Raw genomic sequence first — 17,321 nt, forward strand, 5'->3', positions numbered from 1 at the left:
TGAGGCATAGTGTCAAGTTGCCTTTTGTAGTAGGGTAGACCTAGGGCTAGTATAACATATTATGGGGCACACTCTTTTCATGCCACTTTGATAAAAATAGATTTTCGTAGCAGGTTAAGAGAGCATTTTTGCTAACCCTAATCCTTTTCCTAACCTTAACCTCAGTCTCCTACCTTGCTACATGATTTCTCCTAACCTGCTGCGTAAGATCTCCTAACCTGCTACGAAAAAGTCCCTTCCATATCGAAGTGGCATGAAAAAGAGTGTTTCTCAACATATTATAGGAAAACTACTCAAAATCGAACAACCGCATTACTTCACAATATGAAATGCATAGCTGTAAGTGGTAAATATTCACTCCACGGTAGAATGCATTTGTTAGTCATAACTGAGAAACAGTCCCAAATGACAACTTCCTCCGGGATGCAGACTGCCCCGGGCCAGGGTTCCTCATGCTATAGAGGGGCATAGACCTGCAATCTTCACAATCAGGCTCTAAAGCTAGCAACAACTGGTTCAGATTAGGCTCAGGAAATCCTTGGTGCTCTATGTTCAAAACAATTCACCCTGACATAAGCCGAATGGGTAGGGGGTGGGGGACGGAGGATGTTACCAGAATCTTTTCTAGTGCAAGTGAGAAAATCTGTTTCAAAATATGAGCAGATATTTGGTTCAGGCAGTAGGCTATAAATGTTATTGTCCATTGACGATTGCCATATAGGCTAACTCACGCTACTTTAGGCCCTAGTAATACCCTATACAAATCAGCCTTGCAGCAATAATTCTTAATATTATTCTAGTAGTGTTATTATTAGTATATTATTTTGTATTATTGTTAGACAAATATAGTAATATGCTAATAACTAATAACAACAAAACTCAGATGAAGCTACTGTTGTTATTCTTGTTGGTGATGGTGGTGTTATAATGAACCATTACATTTCCACAATTATTATAGGACATTTAGCCTATAACAAGAGTGATACCAGGGTTATACCAGGGTTCAATAGTAATTGTATTGTAATTCTAACATTTGTGCATGATGTTGAACATATCTGTGTAAGAATGAAATATTACAAAAATATACATCTATTTGTTCTTCTTAATAGGCCACAGATTCATGTAAGATCATCGCGTGAGCGCGCCTTTCACAGATGGTGTGGCTTTCCCGTGGCCCAGAACCGACAGAACAAACACTTGGAGAGAGCAAAGTAAACACTGCAACACAGACGTAATGATCCGCAGCGCTCATGGACCACGGGCGAGAACTAGGCTTCGCCTTAGGCAAAACATGGCTTTAAATGTCGTCAACAAAACTGCTCTGTTGTGCATACCTCATGTCATGGCCCTTTTTACCGATTAGATTTTGGGCCCACATTTTAGACGTTCCCAATCCGGATGTTTTCTAACGTTAGTTATTCTGGATTGCTCATGTGTTTGGTTTCAACGCCTTTAGCATCTCTGAAATCTCACGGCATTGAGTGAAAATTAAAGCAACAATTTCCACGAAATATGAAATATGTAGTTTTGGTCCGGAGAGTTGAACAGAGAACTTTGACAGTTGTTCATCCAGAGCGACACACACCAATTCCTCACTATCTCACTCATGTTGTCAGTGAGCAGTGACAAGTGACATTGAGGCCTAAGTAACAGCATTTGCTTTTCGAATAACTCCCTCTACAAAAGTTTAACATATTTTATTTTTTATGATTTCCTGCCATGGCTATGCGTAACTGTAGAGGCCTCAAGGCTACAAAATGGAGGAAAACCTGACCAATATGTTTTGGTTTACTTTAGCCCATATTTTTTGCATGCCCTAAATATCTTTGAGGAATGAATTAATATTTAGTATATGAATATATAATACTATTTATTTTATTGAGTGGATATACAAATAACAGACATGAAACAAATGTGACGTCTTTTTTGTTTTATTGGAAACTCATTATTATGATTCTAATGAAAACGTTGTTTCTTAGTTTCCATAGCAGGAAGTTGCTATACATTTAATCCGAACAAAAATATCATAAATTAAGCAAAAGGGCAGTCCAGTTTAAGTGTCTCGTTGACTTAAGAGTTCGAAAAATGGGGTTGATTGTATATTAACGGGCAGGAGGGTACCTCCTAAATCGGATAAGCGCATAAAGGAATTGCGTTATAGTTGTAACCAAATTTAACGACAGACAAAAGTCAGTCTAGTTATAAGTTACCACAGTTTAATTTCATATATGTAGGCCTATTCAATCTGGTCGAGTTATCAGTCTTTTCAAAGATAGCATCAGTTTGCCTTTAGGAGCCTAGATCCACAAGGCTCGATGTTAGAGGTCCCAGCAACGAGTCTTGGAGTTGGTGCGGGTGTCCGTGCATTCCATGCAGCGGCTGTGCGCCACCGAGGCCGGTCATAGGGTAAGAGGAGACGCCGGGGTGACTCATATTTCCCTGGAGCAAAAGCAAAGAGTTCTGATCAGGGCTTTGTGGTGGAGAGAACTCATCTTCCGAGCTGGACATGAGCGACTTGCCGCCGTCGAGGGGAGACAGCTGGTTCTGTTTGTTGTTGCCAGAATTATTGTTTTCGCTGTTCTCTCTGAGAAGGGAAGATATGTCAAAATTAGTGATGAAGGCCTTTTGGACACAAGTTTACAGAATCTATAGTCTTATAGGCTAAAAACAAGCCATACATTTCAATAATAAGACAACAACAATTCAATACAATATTGGTTTAAACTTTAGGAGAATGCAATTTAGAAAATATTAAATCCGTTTTTATTATTTGTACATTTCAATTGCAAAATGTAAACTTTTGGTCACATACTTTTAATTATTCCATTAGAATAATATATCTTATCATACTGATTCCATATATTGACGACTTAAACTCGTGACCTGTAGCTCCAATGGTATATGTAACATTATCTAAATAGCTATAACTTCTTCAGATGCCAGAAATGTTTAGAACACTATCGAAATAATGATGGTCAATAGGGTGTCATTGGTTCCATTTCAAATGTTTGCAGGCCATAGGCTTTGTTTAGGGTTATCACACATATTATTTGGGCCATCTAAAAATCAGCATAAGGGCATGTCACTGGAAATAAATGAGAAAGTTGGGAATTTAAAATTCCAACTGGGAGATTACGCATGTGATGATGTTCCGTTTATTATATTCTACTATAAACTAATAGGCCTATATGGCAACATTTTACTTTTTGGTCTAAGCATACCTTTCTTTAGCTTCTGCGGCTCTGTCTCTCTGGCGTCTGTTTTTGAACCAATTGCTGACCTGCGTAGTGGTCAGTCCCGTGGCCTCGGCCAGCTCCCTTTTCTCTCGCGGGGAGGGATAGGGGTTATGCGTGTACCACTCTCTAAGAACACCCCTGGACTTCTCCTTAAAGCAATAGCTGGTCTCCTCGCCGTCCCAGATCGTGCGGGGCAGAGGGAATTTCCTGCGGACCCTATACTTCCCCACGGCTCCAAGCGGTCGGCCGCGCAATTTTTCCGCCTCCACGTAGTGCGCTTTCAGCCACAGCTGCTGCAGCTTGGGATGGTTGTGCGGGGAAAACTGGTGGCTCTCCAGGATCTTATAGAGCTCTCTGAAGTTCCCTCTGTGGAAGGCGACCACCGCCTTTGCTTTCAGTACACTTTCATTCTTGTGGAGGTGGTCACACGCTGGGAGAGACCAGAGAAAACGACCGAGCCTCTCCAGGTTCCCTCCTTGTTGCAGGACCTCGCAGACGCAGGCGACTTGCTCCTGGGTAAACCCAAACGAAGGTAGTATTGACATGATGTCGGGTCCCCAGCCCAATCGAGAAGGATGCTGAGAGTCTATTTATTCTTCACTGTTATTGTGTTCCAGAACCCAGTACAATCCGCCCGGGCAATATCCACTCAACCCCTGATGCGCACGGGAGATTCGGATGTTGATTGTTGGGACAATTTGTTCCTGTTGGAGATATGTCAGGCTTAAAGAGAGCGCTGCGCGATTCGTTGATTGGCTCTTCCACTGCCCTATACCCTGGCAGCCGAGCAGAACTGAGTTTACAGCTCCGTTTCCTCCCTGGAGGGAATACGTCAGGGGCTGAAATTGGAGCCCCCCCACCCTGTACTCCTCTCCAGCGTTAGCGGAGGGAGCAGAGGTACCTAAATGCTAATCAATTATTACAGACCGCTTAAAGGGCATTTTTATCATGTTCTCGCCATGTTTTTGTAGAGTTTCAGACAGGGCTTGAAGTTAAGTAAGAGATCGATGGATATAGCTGAAGTAATTTATTGCATCACCATGCATGATTCATTATTGTCATTGTCAACCCCCCTCATCTTGCATTCGCGTTAATAGCACGCAGATTGTGTAATTCCCTGCTATTTTTCATAGTCTATTAATTACAAGTAGTTTATTTTATGAGGTGATAGAATTTTAGAATTTCTTATGATAGTTATACGTGTCATGAGTGCCTGCCACAAAGGTTGGGGCTTTCAGATAGGAAAGAAAGGTAAGGAAACATCCCACTGGGCAAAAACCGGTTGAACCAACGTTTTTTCTATGTCATTTAACCCCAAAAATATTTGTGATGACGTTGAAACAACGTGGAACACTTATTGGAGTTGCAAAAAGTCATCAACTTACAGGCATTTTAACTTAGATCCAATGACATGGTGACATTTTTTGTTGATTTCAAGTTGAATTCACGTTAGTTGAAAACAACCAAATGTACATAAAACCTAGACGTTGAAATGGCATCTATGCCCATTGGGGTGCAAAATTGTAAAGATATTGTAAATAAACTGGCATGGGTTTAAAGCGCCAATGCTATCCTATTTCAAAAATAACTTTGGATAGTTATTTGAAAGGCCTCTGTATGTAAATATTGCATGATGATCTATTGATTAAAGAAAGCTATAGGCCTATACTTTATAATGTAGAATAGTAGCCTTCTTACACGTTAAACATGCCTCAAATGTAGTATATTTCACTGAGTTTACAACGGTCATTTTCCAAAAATAATAATGTGGTATAGATTATGGAATATATTCCCTCTCATTTTATTTAACGTCCAAATAATAGCCCTAATAAACCCAACGTTATGCTATTCAGTTTGTACATCAGTATTAAAGTAGGCTATTGCATTATATTTTACTGGTGTGACTCGACTCCTCTTCATGCATGTGCACCAATGCATAGGCCTACCTGACTGGCTGAACCTAAAAATGTGTTAGCACATTGATGGAAATGTCCATTGATAATTTATGTATTTGAGTTTTTTTGCAACTTGTCTAATTCTTTCAATTTCCAAAAGCCTTGCCTACATCATTAGGCCTATATTTAATCATGAGGATATTCTGTTATATCTGTTTTTTAAATGTTGTTTCGTTTCAATTCGCATTAGTCAAATTTAGACTGGCCTACTATATTGCACTAATTGTTAATTTATTATGGTGTGAAAACTTTATATTTCTAGGAAATGATGTACATTTATATTCCGGGCTCTCCCAAGGTTATTTTCTTGGAACTCGTCTTTCCCCTGCTGTCCTCAATGTTGTGGCGTGAAACATAACACCTATCCATTAGTACATTAGTGATGTGAGTCACAGGCTCTTGGTCGTTGAGTCGTTATTTTGAAGGATAGATCAAATTCCTTATCTTTCCCAGGTTTTGCAACGTGACTCTCGGGCAACACGTTGAGAACTAGACACCCGAAAGGAGCATTTCTAGGGCAGCCAATATTATTTCTGCTGTCCGTTAGGCTACATATTTAACCAATATGTGATATTACTAATTAAATATAGTCTAATTTACTGTTAACATATTTGGTATTCGGTACACCACTGCCAGTTAAGGTTTAATCGAGCGTTGGTTTTATCAACTGTTTTTGTGGTCGCAGACACCTGCAAAAACAAACTGTAGGCTACCTCGTGCTGGAAATAATGCCTCTTACCATAAAGATTATAATATTGACTTAGGTGCACTTTTTGTAAATGAACCTTCCACCATACAATCTAATTAACGAGGGTATGCAATGAATGAAGTTTAAGACTCAAAGCTTTGCTGAGAACGTTTTATGATCTCAACATAACTGCCTCCTGATGAACTTACGGCCAGATATAATTGCTCGACTTTCCCAGTTGTACTGATTATAAAGGAAAACAAAATCAAACGAGCATCCCAAGTAGCCTAACGTCGGTTAATGTGCATTCTGCCATGCAAATCAGACAGTACAATAAGTTATGAATTAAGTTGGGATAGGCTACAATCGAAAACAAAGGCCCCATAATTTTGCAGTTAATAAAAGGTGCATAATGTGCGGTTGGCCTGCCGGTCCTCGACATTAGGCCTACCTGTGGGGTGCGCTCCGCTCAGTTCTCTAACCCCATGCACCAGCAAATGAGCCACTCGCAGGTTTCTCTAATATCTCTACCACATTGCGCCGCGCCTCCTCCTTTAACCGGAGAAGCCAGGGGGACGTGCTCGATCTCAGGTCGTGATTATTTCAAGATGTGGACACCCCTCCAATGCCCATGAGAAACGATGACGACTGGCCACGTCTATGCACACAACGAGAGGGAGAAAGAAACCGAGCCACAAAAACATAAAGCACTTCATAAAAACGTCACCATATTTCATATCAAACCGTCTATATATGGCGTTTTGTGAGTGAAGCTTTTTCTTCATAAAAAGGGGAGAGAGTAAAATGATGAAAGTCCAGCAAGGCCGGCTTAACACAAACAATAGGCTAGCAGATGGGTTTCGCCAAATCAAAACTGCTATTTCAGCTGTTGACTGGAACAATGCTGATACTGTTCAAATTGGCTGAAAAATATGGAATGTATGTAGTCCAGTGGCTTTCCTTAAGATATCTAGACTACTTGGATAAATCAAAATAGTTCGAGACATAGGCCTATAGCCCAGGCCTAATAATTGCTGTAAAACGTTTTTCAATGAAAAAGTGGGCCTATAATATTTGCCACCCCGTACAATTCGTTGCATAGGCCTATATATATTCAAACTATGCAAAGTATGCAACAAGCATTCTTAAACAAACATGTATTTTGTTAGGTTACATCAAATCTGTTTTAGATTGTCTATATTTTTCTAACCTAATATAGGCTTAGGCATATGTCGTGTCTGTGTAAATGACAATCTTGTATTATTGTTATTTTTTAAATAAATAATTGATCATTTAACTCACTCACCTGTGACGAAATTATGTGATTCATTAATTACCACGACTTGGATTTTATTTCTATTCTGTTAGTTTGTAATGGCCTATAGGCTCAGCCCTACATAGGGCCTATATAGTAAAAATACAAGCCTATTCATCACTTTAAGTGCAATACTGCTTTCTCAAAACACAACCGTTGACATGAATGAGTAAATCAAATTGCAGCCGCAATTATCAGCGTAACATAGGATCCTATCATGTTAGAAAATTAGGCATTTTATAAGAGCACTGCGGTCACCCCCAATCAAAATCATTAAGGCTCACTTTCCTCGCAGGGCCAGCGCATAGGCTACGAAAGGTTATTATACAGCAGGTCAGTAAACACGCTTTGGTCCTCTTGTTAAAATATAATTCAATTAAGAGGCTTTAACGTAGGCCTGTTCGAGTTCTATGTATTAAAATAACCACAATGTTTTGTCGTGTTGTCCTCATTTTCTAAACCATTTGAAACCATTGGTTTCAGACAACGTGTAAAGTTATTGGCGGGGAGGGGGCGCCAGCTTATAAACGACAATCCAATTGCCTTATGCACAGATCGAGATGTGATTTTTTCACAATGTCTAAAACGAAGCCTCCGATGAATTAGGCTACTTGGAGAGTAGCTTATTTTCAGTGTTAATGTGCTAATTTATATTTTAAATTAATTGAACATGTCTATGAGTGTTGGAAACACAACTAATAAAACATATATTGGGCAGGTGACATTCGGCATGGCGAAAGAAGCTGTCATGCTTTAATGGCTTTTAGAGGAAGTCTAACTCCTCAATAGTCATATGAGTCTTATCTGCGTCGCTCCTGTTACAAAGTGGTGTGTTTCTCTGGGAAATACCATCTGACCAGTGTGGTGTGGAGATGATGCGGCCTCCCAGCTGTTGCCTCTCTCTCAACATATTACTGTTCAGTGGCGAACAACATGTGTGTGTGTGTGTGTGTGTGTGTGTGTGTGTGTGTGTGTGTGTGAGTGAGGGGGAGAAAGAGAGAGATATAGAGATGGATGGAAACACACGGGCACGTGTAATCAGGGGACGTTTACTAGTGCACGTTTGGACCGTTTTTACGCATATGTTATACGTTGCCCTTAAAGTGCAGAACCGACCATTAAATCGCCCCAGGTCGCACCTTTCCCCTTCTCTTTGATTGTGGATGATGGACTGAACATGTGCAGATATTTTCTCACGCCTGATAACTCTATTATCTGAAGTCGAAGTTAAAAACTGCGTTCTGGTTTTGATGGTGGAAACAACTAGCCTAACCTCTGTCATTCCCAATGGATTTTACGCACAGACACATCTCACATCGTAAACGCCGTAGAATGCCCGTTTTCACCAACAATGCATAATTGTACTTATATTTACTCATTTACGTTCATTTATTTACTTCTCTCTTTCGGAATCAACAAATGAATCTCAGTTAGGAAAGTATTGGTGGTGGGTCTGTTGGAGCTGTGCGGCACCCAGCGACCCCTGGCCTCTCATTAGTGAGTGGGACGTGGATCAGCGCAGTACCGCGCTCCCCAGGTCATGTTACATATGGCTTGCAGTCTGCTGCACCGCATTAAATGTCATCTTTGAAACTATCCAAGAGATCAGAGGTCACCGTTTTTAATAAGGCCTCGGTTCTGGGGGGTTTCCCTTCTTTTACTGCTCGCCCTTGCATGTTTTACAGTGCACGTTTTAAACTGCGGAAAAAATGATAGGCCTCTTTTTTCTTCTACTTTTTGGTAACATTATTATGTCGTTGGATTGGAGTGTACTTGATCGTAAACGATAGCTGCTGGACGCATTTTATACAAACAAGTGTGTAATTTTAAAAGTGATATATTTTTGGAAAAATTAAATATGCAATATATCTATCAAGGTTGCCTTGTAGGCTACTGTAATTAAAATAAAATAGCAATATTACAAACAGATGTAGACATGTTCTTCAAAATAATGTTTAGTCTTCCATAAAAAGGACTGAGTGTGGTGTTCATTTTTTTCCTATTCTACAGGCACAATAAAAATGTGGAATTTCGAGCTTTCTGGGGCCCCCACCCCGTGAGACCAACAGAACATGGGCTCCCATTGCCAATGGGACATTGTTCAGGGCTTCAACAAAGCCTTCTTCAATATTACAGGAGGCGTTACCTGATACCTAACAATCAGCTAATCCAATGCCTGTGGCAAGGTCACCTGTGCACAGGTAACCATACACCAGCAACCTGCCTCTCCAGCTCCTTTTCTCCCACTCTCTCCCCCGTCTCTGTCCGGGCCTCATCACCATTGAGTGAGCAGAGACAAACACCTTCTGTTTATTTGGGTCATCTGCATAGAACCCATAAAGAGGATCCGCAAAGAGCATAAGGCCAATAGTCCGGTCTCTAAACCACTATAATTTGTCCATCTACCCATCCACAACCCCCCCCCCACCATCTTACTTCGCCTTACTTGGGATCCGGTGGAGTGAATCAAAATTGGGTGGAAGATCATGTAAAATCCCCCTAAGCCATGTGAGCAGTTCAGGCTTTCTCTGTACAGACACACAGTGCTTGTGAGTGACAGCACTTCAGACTCATTCGTCCACTTGTGGGTTGGCTGAGTGAGCCAGGCAGGGCTTGCTCTGGGTTTGCCCAGGGAGAGGGCCCTTGGACAGGGTGTTTTGGAGCTGTAGACCCCCCACCCCTAAGAGCAGTACCTCTGGAAATCTCATTGCTGTTTATTTGAATTACGGGGGCTGAGATGAGAAAAGGAGGGCTAATGAACTCCAGGTTGCCAGGCATGTGCAAATGATCACTGCAGGTTTGCAGAGCGAGGTTGTAGGCTTGTTGGATTAGGGCACGACTGTTATACCCCATCCTCACAGAGTTTGGCTTTTTAAGTCTTTTAAATATATAGAAGATGTATGCTTCCTGTCTCGAGAATTTAGGTCCACTGTAGACATAACATTAAACACAAACCCAACTCACATGTTTAATCAAAAATGAATCGAGAAAAAACTTTGTTCATGACAAAAAAGTGTACCAGTTTTATATTTTTATAAATATAAACTTTTAATGAAGTATGGAGATTTTAAAAAATACATTCGGATCATTTGAGATTACAAACATACAGTTCAAGATCAAATAAAAAACAATCTGTTTTTACCATTTGCCTATGGCTCATTTTTGGTATATGACATCAGAGCAAGAAGACAAAGTTGTTCTGTAATGTCGTCTTTTTGTCAGTTTGCAGTCTGTTCATAGCACTACTCTGAATAGGGGTTTAGGTCATGGAACCTGACAAAGAAAAATGTACTGGCCACTCTGTGTACATCTGTGTCTTACTGTCTTGCTGTTATGTGTAAATGACATCTGATTGGTCATGGCGTATAATGGTTTTGTGTTGTGTGTCTGTGTGCTCCACATGTATTTGTTGACTGATGATGTCCACTTACTATCTATATTAATATAACAGGATATGTCTGCCTTATGCCCCTATCTGACAAAACCAGGAAATTACCCAAGGGGGAATAGCTAAGCTTTATCAGAAACCCATTAATGCATTGCATGTGTCACACTCTGCACCTACACATCAATCATAAACTGTAGAGAACGTGTTTGCCACACTCAATCGTATTTACAAATAACAATTAAAAGTAAAAGGCACTAGTAGTAAGACATTCTAATATTGTTAACTCAGTTTGCCATGCAAAGGGACACAATAGAAATCCCTCTCCATATAAAACACATCAGACTACATGTGGTTCTCCTCCATCAAGCACAATACCCCCCTCCCAGTTTCTTATGCAAACACACAAACAGGCACACCGGTCTTACTTTGTAGAAAAATATTATTGATGTATTTTTTCACAGAGACAGTTTGGGAGACATTTAGAAATGAATGATGGGACATACTGTTGCCAAACAGCATATGGAGGTTTTACTAAGTTCATTTAGACACAGACTGGACAGTGTAACAGCCCTTTTAGGCCCCCACCCTGTCTCCAATAATGGTTGAAGCTTGAAATATATGAAGTTTGAAATATGTTTTACACATTATAACAAATGTCACAGTATTGATTTGCTAATGTTTCCCCCAGAGGAAAAAGTATGTTCTTTGAAGCTACAATCTTATGTTTTGATGCTATGGTGCAAATTGGGAGAGGTCAGTGAATAATAATACTTTTTTGGGGGGGGTCTTATATTTGTCCTGTTACAAGTGTGTGTAATGGAAATGTGTTTCTTGCATATCCCAACTCCCCAGAGACACCCGCAGGGAGTGGGGTCACGACCAGGGTCACCAATGTCCAGTGCCCCTGGGGTTAAGTGCCTTGCTCAAAGGCATAGAGACAGAATTTTCACATTGTCAGCCCCAGGATTCGAACCGGATCGGTTATTAGCCCAACGCTCTAACCTTGAGGCTACCTGCCACCCATTTGAAGTCTGACATTTTACGAGGCAGAAATGTACATTAATTTCTTATTGAAGGACTAAATTGCAGTGGTTTCCTGTTATTCGCATGTGGTTTCATGTGTGGTTTTCAGTGCAGCGTTAGTGGTTTTAATTAACCTTTTCACAGAGACGCTACCCCTGCCCCTACTAAATGACCTTTTTGGTTTCCCAGATGATGCACTTAGTTTGGAGGAACATCCTGATCACATGACCAGGGCCACTCCAACACCTGTTCTGCAGATCAAGTCCAGTCAACAGGAAGTAGCAGGTGTTGTCTTTTCAAAAATGCACACTTAAAATGTGATTCAAATGCATGCAAGGGACAGCTAGTCATGCCTTTCTGCAAGGCATAGAGGAAAAAAAAAAATATATATTTAATTAGGATGACTTCATGGTGCCAATCCAAGGGGTTTGTATCTGAATAGAGTTTATTGTAAGGTAAAATTAACACAACATTAGCAAATAATTTAACAGTTAGAGGAAATGAATGGTAAAAAAAAACACAGAGTAAAAAGATTCACCACATCACTGCTTGGACAGATATGAGTGCTTATGAAAGGTCATAGGTTACAGGTTAAAGGTCAGCCATGTCCTCGTCCATCTGCACTGTCTGTAATTTGGCCAGGTCCTTCTCCTCCCCCGGCTCCATTTCCCCGCACATGACCCGCACCATCTCATTCACCCCACCACCACTAGCGTCCACCTTACTCTCCGACACAGACATGTAGTTGTTGTTCATGCCAGGGCCCAGAAGGTGTGAGGAGGGGACAGGTTGTGAGTTGTGGCCCCTGAGGTACTCCCCAGGCTGGAGTTGGTGTCTGTTAGGGTCTGTTTGGGCCATCAGAGGGGTGCTGACGGTGAGGCTGGTGTAGACCTCAGGCTCTGGACTGGAGGAGCTGACGGTGGTTACGTCAGAGGAGGAGCCCTGGCTGGAGGGGACCTCCTCTGAGGTTAGTGGGTCTGAAGAGTAGCTGAGCTGCCCACTGGGGTCCAGGTGAAGGCCATGGTGGTAGGAGTACACCCCTCCGCCCCCACCACCCTCCAGGGGCTCCTTCTTGATGGAGGTCTGTCCAGTGTTGCCCATGCTGTAGAGCACCGTGCTGGGGTGCATGGGGGCCATGGCCAGCTTGTCCTGATGGTGCTGGTGGTGGTAGGAGTCCTCACTAGAAGAACTGACTGCTACATTGTTCATTTGGATTGTACCTGAGATATTCAAATGACAGATTATTAGCCTAAACATTTTATACTTCCTTTGTCTAACAATACTTTATACTCTTATCTCTGAACCACTATAACATCCTCTCCTCCTTGACTATAACATAGTTCTGTAAATCTTTGGCTTCACTCTTACTGTTACTCACTCTTACTCTAACTTGCAACAGAATTCCATCTGAAATCTCTGCTGTGTCTCTCTCACAACTCCTGGTTTTTGAAGCTGGCCCTGTGGGACCCAGGAGAGTCGTATTGATGTAAAAGCCTGCTATGGGCCAACAAGAAGGCTTTTTTCTTTCCATTTTACTTTTCTGTTGTCCTGGTATGAGTTCTCTGCTTTGTGTCAAATTAAGTGCTGTAATGACTCTCTCCTCGTTAGTACGTTTTTTTCAGTCCTGTGATTGTCTTAAACAGATTATCCTCCTCTCTCCCCCTGAGGTCAGGAGTGTGCAGTGATGATGACTGATGATGACTTCAGAACCTGTGTTCCATTCATCTCTATAATTTTCCAGGACCACCATATATCACCACACAAGAAAATATGGATGTGTGTGTGTGTGTCTGTGTGTGGCCTTTGCGTCCAGCCCCAACTCATTGCAGTGTAGTAAAAAACATCTACTAAGACAGCTCAGACATATTGAATGCATAACAGAGCTGGTGACTACACCCATTTACATTTCAACCCAGGACTCAATTATTTTTTGAAGGGGAGCGGGGTTAAGTTGCTCTAATATTTTAGATGTTTGAAAGGTTAGGGTCAACCACCACCATTTTACTGTACTGCACTCTCTCTTTCTCTATTAGCAGTTGGAAGAGCACCTAAAATGCTATAATACTACATATAGAACAGTCATTAGTTGTCACCAATACCTCGGAAACTGCTATCAGCAAAACTTCAATGTGGATTTTTTGTTTTCAATGTAGAATAGAATAAAATACAACATTATTGTCCATTGGTTAGAACGGAAATGTGTCTTCTGCCTTTCCCAACACCCCCTGATACACACACACCACCACATCGACAGATATGAGGTAAAGTCAACCCACCTTGTGAGAGTGATGAGGAGTCAGAGGGGAGCTGCAGAGGAAGACCCAAGTTGCTGTTGAGCAGTGACGTCCCGTCGCCGTTGGATACGCCGCTGGGCACGTGGACCAGACTGTACCCGCCCAGCTGGAGCGCCCCTGAGGACGAGCTGAACGTGAGGACAGACGAGCCGCCATTTTGAGCTGCCATGCTGTAAACCCCCTCCAGCTTCACCTCTGCTCCGTTTACACAGCCAGAGTAGGAGGCGTAGTCCACACTGGAGCCACCCAGCCCCTTCTCCTGGCCTGCCTGCATCTGCATGTCCACACCAGAGCCCCCCATCAGGACCCCCCCAGAGGGCCGCAGGGGGTTGAAGGCCAAGGGCTGGATGCCCAGGTTGAGCCCATTGAACAGGATGTTGCTGGGGGCCTGGAGGTAAGACGAGCCACCGTTATGGAAGACAGTGGAGCGGTTACTTGTCACTAGGTTTCTGTTGAAGAGCACCTCACTGCTGGATACAGGGGGTATCTTGATGTCTCCAATCTGTTGGATGATTACACCACTGTCCAGAGACCCTGTCTGCAGGGGGAGGGCCCCATGGGTCATCGTCCCGTCAGATGAATTGGAGAGGGGGCGTGGAGAGAGCTCCTCCTGCCCTTTACTAGACTCATCCTCTGTGCTGTGGTTGCCATCAGATTCACTGTGGAAAAAATGCAGAGGGGAGAAGAGAGTGAGATATTGAAAGCAGTTCAGGGACTGTCTGAAGAAAATATGTCCTCTTCTTAACTCTTGGTAGACTTTAATGATGGAATTGTGTGAGGAAGAATTGAGCTCAGCGAAGTAAGTTGTCCTACTGGTTTGACTTATGTTGTTGTCATTGGTGAGTGCACAGGTTGAGTCTTACTACTGACAGAGTGAGTGACAGACAGATTTTGAAACCGAAATAATCATAGAAAGACATTATTTGCATACAAAGAAATGCATACAAAGAAATATGGCTGATATGTCAAAGCAACTTTGTCCATACCTCAACTCTCTTAGCCTATTAAAACAATGATACAACCACATTACATAGGCTATATAATTTTATGGGCACACAATATTTGTGGGCACAACAACAGAGGTGATCAATGGAGATCTCTCAAACATGGCTTTAATAAGGAACGTCGACTACCAAACGTTTTATCCCATGGAGAGTAAATTGGATTATAGCCCTCCTTTAGTTATACTCCTTCAGGCCTACCATTTGGCGTAATACATTCCGGGGTGACAAATGCAAGCGGTCGCAGCGTGACAACACAAATGGTCAGATACCTTTATTTGTATTTTCTTAAGTGGTCATTGGCATATAACGTATTTTTATTTTATGTTTGCATAGCTTCACTTTTTAAGTTAATAATGTTAGTAAAATATTAGGAAATCGAACAATGCCATCTGAATCGTATTTTTCATCATGGGCGAGTGACTGAAACAGCTGCATGCTACAAAAAAGACGTGCTCTCTGAACTAAAGAGAAACGTATTCTTCATCGTCCTGAGGCCTGCATGCCAATTATTGAAGAAGCGTAAATCCTATTCATATTCTCCATAAATTAGCTCAGGCTTATAATCACTTATTTTGTCACTCAAAGAACAATAATGTTTAGTCAGTGGCAATATAATTTTTGGCCCCCACAAACTGGAATGAAGTGGATTGCAAAAACAAATGCCTTTGAGCAATCGATGGCATTATTTTTGGGAAGTTTGTGGTGAGAGAGAGAGAGGGAGCGAGAGAGAGAGAGTACCCACTGGGCACAGACCTCAATTCAAAGTCTATTCCACGCTGGTTCAATGTAATTCCGTTGAAATTACGTGGAAACAACGTTGATTCAACCAATGTGTGCAGGGTGGGTAAGAGGTCACTCCACCAGGTGCGCGCGAGAAGAAAACATAAAAAGAAGGGAATAATATCTATCTGTCTGGGGGTGGGGGATTTTCTAATGAAGGGGAGGTGTTCTAATTCCCCGGTTAAATAAGAGGGAAAGAAAATTGCCAAAGTGATTTATGTGGTGAGAATTGGATTCAGTTAATTGTGAACCTTAACACACGAACGGAGACTATTCATATTTATAGGCTACATCTATAAAAGCAACTTATTTATAACATCATTATAACACAATTTAGAGTATAAAGGTTATATTTGGAATAGAGTAGGCTTATGTTGGACTGGTGTCCATGCTCTTAGTGCCCTAACACGCAAATGAAACCTGATCTGGATGGCAACAGCCTCATATTTCAAAACATTAGCGGCGTGTAAGCTACCCTGCACACTTTTTTGTGCCAATATTATAATGTTAATGATTTACGCTGTCAACTCACACACCAAGCTCTATGAGCGATTACCATGCAATAGTCAGAGGCTACAATCAGGTGTGCATGTACCATACAAGGCAAGCCTGCTCGACCTTGCCAGCAATAATCTCTCAAAATGACTCCTGGTAATGAATTTATGAGTTAAATGTCTTAAGCTGTTACGCACACTGTGTCATTTGCGTAAAATCAAGCAATCAACTGATTATTTTCTCACCTTTTTGATTGTGCTTCGGACGGGTTTCTGTCCCTCTGTCTCCTGTTTTTGAACCAGTTGCTGACCTGCGTCAAGGAGAGTCCCGTGATTTTAGCGAGGTTTCTTTTCTCGGCTGGAGAGGGGTATCTATTCTGCTTGTATAGATCCTTCAGCGCGTTGCGGGACCTCTCTTTGAAGCAGTATACTGTCTCTTCCCCGTCCCAGATAGTCCGGGGTAGTGGGTACTTTCTCCGCAGGCGATATTTATCCACGGCGCCCAGGGGTCTCCCCCGCGCTTTCTCTGCCTCCGTGTACCGTGCCTTATACCAGAGGTCTTGCAGCGAGGAGTGATTGAATGGACTGAAGTTGTGGTTCTCCAAAACACTGTAGAGCTCCTGGTACCGAGCTTGATGAAAAGCGACAAGAGCTTGGGCTTTCAGGATGCTTTCGTTGCCACGTAGCAGGTCACTCTGTGGTAAGGACCATAAAAACCTGGCCAGCCGGTCCACATTGCCTCCCTGCTGCAAAGCCTCGCAGACGCACGCCACTTGCTCCGGGGAGAATGCCAGCGAGGAAGCCGCGCTCACCAGAAGTTCACTGTGGACTGCATCAGTGTTCGAAGTTGCGCGCTCCATAGACAACTCCGCGGTATCCAGCGCTAGAAGCTTGATGCAATCTCGCTTGTCCGTCTTCACATTTTCCTTCTTGATGTTATTTGAAATTGTGACTTCTCCTGAAGAAGAAGACATTTTTCAAGCCTTCCTTGTAAGTCACTCCTCCCTGGTTTCGGCAAGCCTTCAGCCGATCAGGTTACCCCCTCGCCATGCGAACACGATCGAATGTCTGGCAGCAGCTGTAAATGGATAGCTCTCCCCTTTAGTTCCAATGTGATTTTTACTCTGCGGGAACTGTGGCAAGA

At 42.3% G+C, this 17,321-nt stretch overlaps 3 protein-coding genes across 4 annotated transcripts in view; 1 reads left to right on the forward strand and 2 right to left on the reverse strand.

The window, feature by feature from the left end:
* Positions 1 to 2,194: 2,194 nt before the first annotated feature.
* LOC111963335 (homeobox protein six1b-like) lies at positions 2,195 to 3,873 on the reverse strand. The gene is made up of 2 exons (XM_023986698.2): positions 3,222 to 3,873; positions 2,195 to 2,584 (listed from the first exon to the last, which is right to left on the reverse strand). The coding sequence occupies exons 1-2, from the start codon at positions 3,779 to 3,781 to the stop codon at positions 2,290 to 2,292; spliced, it is 855 nt and encodes a 284-aa protein (XP_023842466.1). The 5' UTR covers positions 3,782 to 3,873; the 3' UTR covers positions 2,195 to 2,289.
* A 6,339-nt stretch (positions 3,874 to 10,212) lies between these two features.
* LOC111963336 (homeobox protein SIX4-like) lies at positions 10,213 to 17,278 on the reverse strand. The gene is made up of 3 exons (XM_023986699.1): positions 16,424 to 17,278; positions 13,882 to 14,558; positions 10,213 to 12,825 (listed from the first exon to the last, which is right to left on the reverse strand). Exons 1-3 carry the CDS (start codon positions 17,149 to 17,151, stop codon positions 12,197 to 12,199), a joined length of 2,034 nt encoding a protein of 677 aa, XP_023842467.1. The 5' UTR covers positions 17,152 to 17,278; the 3' UTR covers positions 10,213 to 12,196.
* mnat1 (MNAT1 component of CDK activating kinase) overlaps positions 14,597 to 17,321 on the forward strand; it is a 70,158-nt gene continuing 67,433 nt past the window's right edge. The window contains exon 1 of one of the 2 annotated variants that reach the window (XM_023986704.2): positions 14,597 to 14,698. In XM_023986704.2, coding sequence (XP_023842472.1) covers positions 14,661 to 14,698 — 38 coding nt within the window. In that variant the 5' untranslated portion in view covers positions 14,597 to 14,660. Of the gene's footprint in view, positions 14,699 to 16,315; positions 16,335 to 17,321 lie in introns of those variants that run through there. The other variant, XM_023986702.1, reaches the window with a different exon arrangement.

This window comes from Salvelinus sp. IW2-2015, linkage group LG4q.2, assembly GCF_002910315.2.
Source record: "Salvelinus sp. IW2-2015 linkage group LG4q.2, ASM291031v2, whole genome shotgun sequence".
In the NCBI taxonomy this organism is placed as follows: Eukaryota; Metazoa; Chordata; class Actinopteri; order Salmoniformes; family Salmonidae; genus Salvelinus; species Salvelinus sp. IW2-2015.

Excerpts from the sequence above, each read along its gene's own strand:
- LOC111963335 (XM_023986698.2), bottom strand. The coding sequence starts at position 3,781 with ATGTCAATACTACCTTCGTTTGGGTTTACCCAGGAGCAAGTCGCCTGC. Across the intron at positions 2,585-3,221 it reads GCCGCAGAAGCTAAAGAAAG|AGAGAACAGCGAAAACAATA; the intron begins GTATGCTTAGAC and ends TTCCCTTCTCAG.
- LOC111963336 (XM_023986699.1), bottom strand. The coding sequence starts at position 17,151 with ATGTCTTCTTCTTCAGGAGAAGTCACAATTTCAAATAACATCAAGAAG. Across the intron at positions 14,559-16,423 it reads TCCGAAGCACAATCAAAAAG|TGAATCTGATGGCAACCACA; the intron begins GTGAGAAAATAA and ends TTTTTTCCACAG. Across the intron at positions 12,826-13,881 it reads CTCCTCATCACTCTCACAAG|GTACAATCCAAATGAACAAT; the intron begins GTGGGTTGACTT and ends TGAATATCTCAG.